The 6,465-nt window shown below is 40.7% G+C and overlaps 1 protein-coding gene across 1 annotated transcript; it reads left to right on the forward strand.

Annotated features, from left to right (window-relative positions):
• Window positions 1–1,071: 1,071 nt before the first annotated feature.
• LOC145353971 (melanocortin receptor 3-like) lies at window positions 1,072–2,045 on the forward strand. Its single transcript, XM_080205019.1, is given in 2 exon segments — window positions 1,072–2,011; window positions 2,014–2,045. Coding segments are annotated over 2 exon segments (972 nt in total).
• The last annotated feature ends 4,420 nt before the right edge of the window (window positions 2,046–6,465 follow it).

Raw genomic sequence — 6,465 nt, forward strand, 5'->3', positions numbered from 1 at the left:
TGAGGCAGTGTCATCAACAAAACATAGTTAGCATTTCAATTCCTGTGGTTTGATTATAAACCAGACGGGTACAAGAAGTGTGGGGTGTTAAAATAATGGACAAGAATTTGTGATACAGTCTCCTCTCCACTTCCCCAGACTCACCTCAAAATGGTCCACCCTCCATTAGATACGTAGAGGCTACTTTGCATTCAATGTTCATGGTTTGATGATTAACACTTGGCAGCATGATGCAATTTTAACTCAGCAAATTGGCACATCAAACCCAGAAGACAGGAGAGTGGTTAGAATAGGCCAAGGGAAGTATTTTTATTTAACTTCTCAGAAGGTTCTTTCTTGGTCAGAATTAGCAGGAGGACTCTCTTGGGTCTCATAAAGAAATTTAGGCATTAACAGCCCCAGACTTGCCCCTTTTTCCTCCAACACTGGCATTTTCTTTCATATTTCTAGCACTGACTTAATGCTAGAATCCAGATAGTGATTTACAATGTAAATACCTTGATCAATTTCAGCATACAAAGTTCAGTGCAAGAGGCTGGCTGCATTTATCACAGTGATTTGCTGTGTTAACTTGTAGCTTTTTTTATAAATATGCAATCAGAAGGAACAACACAAGGGGGCACCAAGAAACTGATATACTGGCATTCTGAAGAGCTTGAAGACAGTACCTTATTTCAATAGTTTATCAGCAATTTACTGTCAATCAGCCCCAGCCCTGCACTTTAAATGGACATTTGAGGTCTTTAAAAATAGGGAGGAGCTGCTGTGTGCCACTGTACTATAAATGCAGTGCGCCATCAGCTAATACAGCTCAGAAATAAATCAAGAGTTCTCAGAAATAAAACGAGAAAGGAAGTTCAGAATTCTCAGTCCTGGTGTTCCTTTAAAACCTGCAGCAGAAGCAATTGCTGTGTGATGGAAGGTCTTCAAAATTTACTGACCGAAGTCAGCAGGGTGACGACCCTCAAGCCTTTGCACTATGAATTAATGGAATTTTCCAACGCGGCCACTGAGGAAAAGTCACTTCTTTTAAAGCTTTGCTTCTAACAACACAAGGCACCCATTGTCACGATGAATTCCACCCATTCTATATTCTACTTGGAACTGCCGGTAATGAACAGCACAGAAAAGCTGAATGAAAGCATTGCCCTGAACAACGTGAGCAGTGTCGGCTTCTGCGAGCAGGTCCCAATTAATGCTGAAGTTTTCCTGACTCTGGGCATCATCAGCCTCCTGGAAAACATTTTGGTTATCCTTGCAATTCTTAAGAACAAAAACCTCCATTCTCCAATGTACTTTTTCCTCTGCAGTTTAGCAGTGGCAGATATGCTGGTAAGTGTATCTAATGCCTTGGAGACAATCGTGATGGCATTTCTGAACAATGGCTACTTAGTAACAACTGATCAGTTAATTCAGCAAATGGACAATGTTTTTGACTCAATGATTTGTATCTCACTGGTGGCATCAATATGCAATCTATTGGTCATTGCCATTGACAGGTACATCACTATCTTCTATGCTTTGCGCTACCACAGTATTATGACAGTAAGACGTGCTTTAATTTTGATCGTAATTATCTGGATTGCTTGTACTTTCTGTGGCATTATCTTCATCATTTATTCGGACAGCAAAACCGCCATCATTTGTCTTATCACCATGTTCTTCACCATGCTTTTCCTCATGACCACCCTTTATGTCCACATGTTCATGCTTGCTCGGCTACACATAAAAAGAATTGCCACATTCCCAGTCAATGGTATTGTACGCCAGAGGACTTGCATGAAAGGGGCCATTACCATTACCATCCTCCTTGGGATCTTTATCATCTGTTGGGCTCCCTTTTTCCTTCACCTCATCCTCATCATCTCGTGCCCTAAAAATCCATACTGCATCTGTTACACGTCACATTTTAACACATATCTGATTCTTATCATGTGCAATTCAGTCATTGACCCCATGATTTATGCCTTTCGGAGTCAGGAGATGCGCAAGACCTTCAAAGAGATCATTTACTGTTATTGTGTGAATCTCAGCCTGCGTTGTAAATAGGCACTTCATCAGGTCAGTAACCCTTCTACTCTGCTTGAGTTACCCAAGTAGGGTTTTAGCTCACTTGAGACAATCTTATGCTACAACGACGTGAAGAGGATTCCTTTGGACGGACCCTCAGTTGAAGGAAAGCCTCCAAATCAAAGTCAACATCAAAAATGAGCTGAAAATTGTGATTGCAGCTTTGAGAGATTAAAGACAAACTGCATTGAACTCACAAGATACATTAAGATATTGCTAACAATGTAATATTGCTACAAAACCCAATTTTGTTAATATGTCATTGTGTATATTTAGGAACTTTGATATAAGATGGGCTGGAATGATGATTGGCTGTTTAAGGGATAATAATATTGATTGACGTTTTATTATTTCCTACAGTTATAGAGGAATTACACTGCTTTAACAAGGTAAGACCTTGGTTAAAATGGCAAACAAAAGGTTGCCATATGAACAGGTACAAGGCCACCTGCTAATACTGTCAATAGTAATTTCTAGCCCATCTTTTTCTCATTCCTGTAGTCCCAATTATTGAAAGTCTTTATGTTGTTGTGGTTTCATTTTAATATTCAGTGTCTGCTCAAGCAGTACAAAACTGCAATTTTCTGCAAACTAGGCTGTTTGGTTTTTCACTCTCTAAGATTGCTGATGAACCTTATCGATTGCACCAGGATATGCCTACAGTTAGCATTGATTTGCACCCTGGAATCTCCTGCGTATTTGCATCTGGAGACATGCACAGTTAAATATGTAGCCTCGAGGTTCACGGAACTTTGGACAGAAGTGAGTCATTCAAGCAGGCACAACCTCTAAAGCTTGTCAATCTTTTCACAATTGTCTGCTGATCTCAGAGCCTGATCGGAGATCTTGCTCTCAACATAGAGAGCCTTACGCATGACTTTCCTGCAAAATCCTTTTACAAAGTATGACCAGGCTTTGCAGGTGCAGCAAGAAACAAAGTTGTTCTTCTGCTGTTTCACTGCAATTTTGTGAGTCTTAAAAGAAATCTGAGGCTATTCTGTATTTCCTGTTTGTGTGAATGCATGTTTTTACAGTAGAAACTGAAAAACTTTTATGACGTACTCTTAAAGATGCTATATACCTGGAATGCATGAACAATTAAACTAGTTATTGAAACTATCATTTTTGTACTGAATGATGTAACACAAGGTGTGAGTTCAGTTCTTTCAGCTGATTTATGCCCATTATTCATTCAGGAGCATGCTAATGAGATCCACAGGAAATATGAATGTAACTCGAAATTAGCAGAACAGATGCATTTTCAGGTCTCATTTCCTCATGAGCTTTTGCTAAACTGGATCAAATTATTTTGAATCCATTTTTTTAAGTGTTTGCATCTTGTATCTTGGCACTGTTCCAAATATTTCATAGAATCATAGAACCCATACAAGTGCAAAAGGAGGCTATTTGAGCCATCGAGTTTGCACCGACAACAATCCCACCCAGGCCCTGTCCCCGTAACCCCACATATTTACCCCACTAATCCCTCTAACCTACGCATCCCAGGACACTAAGGGGCAATTTAGCATGGCCAATCCACCTAACCCGCACATCTTTGGACTGCGGGAGGAAACCGGAGCACCCGGGGGGCAACACACACAAACATAGGGATAAAGGGCATATTCCGCACAGACAGTGACCTAAGCTGGGAATCGAACCGAGGATCCTGGAGCTGTGAAGCAGCAGTGCTAACCACTGTGTGACCATGCCGCCCCAAATCTTAATATGTCATTGAGATTAGTTTCAGAAAAGTTAAACTCCAAGACACCTCTGGAAGACAAACTCTTGTCAGAGTTCACATTTCAAAAATAAATATTGTGATACTCAATTCAAAGAGTGCTCTATTGAAAACTGGTCAGTGTTCCACTAACAACTGCAATCACCCAACGAGATCCATGAGGTTGAATAAGTCAAACTTCATACACAGTAACGACTGTAGTGCCCACAAGACAAGTTAGTTAACAGGCCAAATCCACTTAATTATATCAATTGCGTCATAAGAAAAAAAATACAAGTGAGTTGTGTTCATAAGGAAATATCCAGCTAGATTGAACCAATTTGTACTGGAAGGGTTAAAGATTTCTCAGGAATGTTGCTTTGCGTTAACTACAAATACTTGACACTTTACCTTTAAATATCGATCAATGTTTAAGCCATGTAACCTGATGCACTTGGCACCATACTAAAATTGAAAGTTATTTTGTAATTTTCCAGCAATAACAAAGGTCAGACAAAGCTTTTCTTCAGTGTTTCGTACTCTCTGCACTTTCCCAATCTGCTACTTTTTTGCCCTGAAGATAGTGGCTCAAACTAATGCTTGGTTGCACATCAATGCCTCACGCAAATGATTGACCACCATGTGTTAAGTCTGAATAGGAAACAACAGCAGGTTACTGGATGTTGATGATGGGAGGAAAGACAAAGCTTGATTGTATACTCAAGGTAAACTCAAATACAAACTTTCAAATAAGGATATTGGGCAGCCCCGAAATCAGCTAAGCCAGCCGAGCTCGGTGTGTGGGGAGGCAGGGGCAGTTTGAAATGCTCTGTCCCATATGGTAGCAGTTCAATTTACTAGCCGAGTCACTGACAAGTTCAATATAAAATAAGATGTGTAAGTAGCTGTGATATATTTCATGATTGTTGCAGAGTCTATACCCAATCCTGCTTCTTTAAGCTGGAAAATAATGCCTTTGTTAAACATATGCAGTTGTATCTTAAACTGCCTGGTGTAATGTTACTATTTTGTTATTTGTAATATGCTCAAATTCTTAAGCGTTTAACAATGTATTTGACAATTAGTTTGAACTAAGTGTTTGGTCTACATTTGTATTGTTGATGTAACTAAACTGCACATCTTGTTCGCCTTTAGTCTAGTTAAAAGTTTGAATCAGGAAGCAGGAACTGGACATGAATATGTGTGGCAAGTAAACCAAACAAATGCAAGTAGCTTACCTGAAGCTTCTTGGAGCTGGGAATCTCTGAAGAAAACTGGGAGTGTGATTCTGCATTTTGTAAATAGAATATTTTTATTGTCTATGTATTTTTGAAATGTATAAAAGCATGGAACGACACAATTCCAAAATATAGAATTTATTTGTTAGTATTTTCTTGGTGGATTAAGTGTGCTTTCAGTGCTCAGAGAGAATTGTCAGACGCATTTTTATGCATGGTGCAGTTATTCATGTGGAAGTGGCATGTTCTTATCCAGTATAAATGATGTAATGCTATCACATGTAGCTCATGTGATGACAGATAATTGGCATTATTAACTTGTTCAACCAGCCAACGTTCAGCAAAGCAATAGCATTCTGTCTGCTATACATTTTCAACACCATCATACCCAGAATGTTCTTAACAGCAGTAAAAGTAATGGATCTCTTCTCCATTGCCTTCTGTCCTAAATTCTATTAACACCATTAAATAGAAGAAAACTACGTTAAAACCATTTCTGATGATGAGACTTGATCTAGTGAGCAACTGAAACATTGGACCAATTGGACTACTTCAACCTTGAAACAGTTGTTATGGATTAAGGAGTCTGAGACGTGGCATTAGGTAAAAATGCTAGACGGGATTTTCTAAAAAAATGCGCAGAATGCTGGATCAGGCGAGAAGAGCTGTGTGAAACTTGTTGGTTTCACAGCTGCCTTTTCCCGCCCGATCAAACTGCACCAAAGTGCTGACAAGGATTACACAGTCAGATGGAGGAAGCAAAGCTGGGATTCAGAAATTGGGCTCCATTTTGAAAGGACACCCCAATCTCAAAGTGATGTTAAAGCCCCTCCCCCCAAACCCCAGGAACATCGTCATTCCTGGCGTATAAGGAGAAAACTCCCAATCCACCAACAGAGGGCCAACCTCCAGCCCACCACCCAAATGCCAGATCATCTCCTCCCCAACACCACACAGACATCAGGCTGACCCAACCACCCCACTCTCCCCTATACTTAGTGTGTGTCACATCCCCCTCACCACAATGCAGAGACATTCCCCCCACTCCACAATCAACCCCCCATCCCCACCCCCCACACTACATAATGGGAACTTACACAAATGGGACTCTCCTGAGGCCCCACCCCAGCACTGCCCCAACATGGAAATAAGTGACGTATTAGTGAGAGGCAACATGGTTTTGTGAAAGCAAGGTTGTGTCTCACTAACTTGATAAAGGAAGTGACAAAGATGATTGATGAGGGTTGGGCAGTGGATATTGTCTACATGGACTTCAGTAAGGCCTTTGAAGGCCCCTCATGGCAGATTGGTACAGAAGGCGAAGTTGCACGGGATCAGAGGTGAGCTGGCAAGATGATTACAGAACTAGCTCGGTCATAGAAGACAGAGGGTAGCAGCGGAAGGATACGTTTCTGCATGGAGGGCTGTGTGAAGTGGTGT

Source organism: Carcharhinus amblyrhynchos, chromosome 16 (genome assembly GCF_965287045.1).
Source record: "Carcharhinus amblyrhynchos chromosome 16, sCarAmb.v2.hapA, whole genome shotgun sequence".
In the NCBI taxonomy this organism is placed as follows: Eukaryota; Metazoa; Chordata; class Chondrichthyes; order Carcharhiniformes; family Carcharhinidae; genus Carcharhinus; species Carcharhinus amblyrhynchos.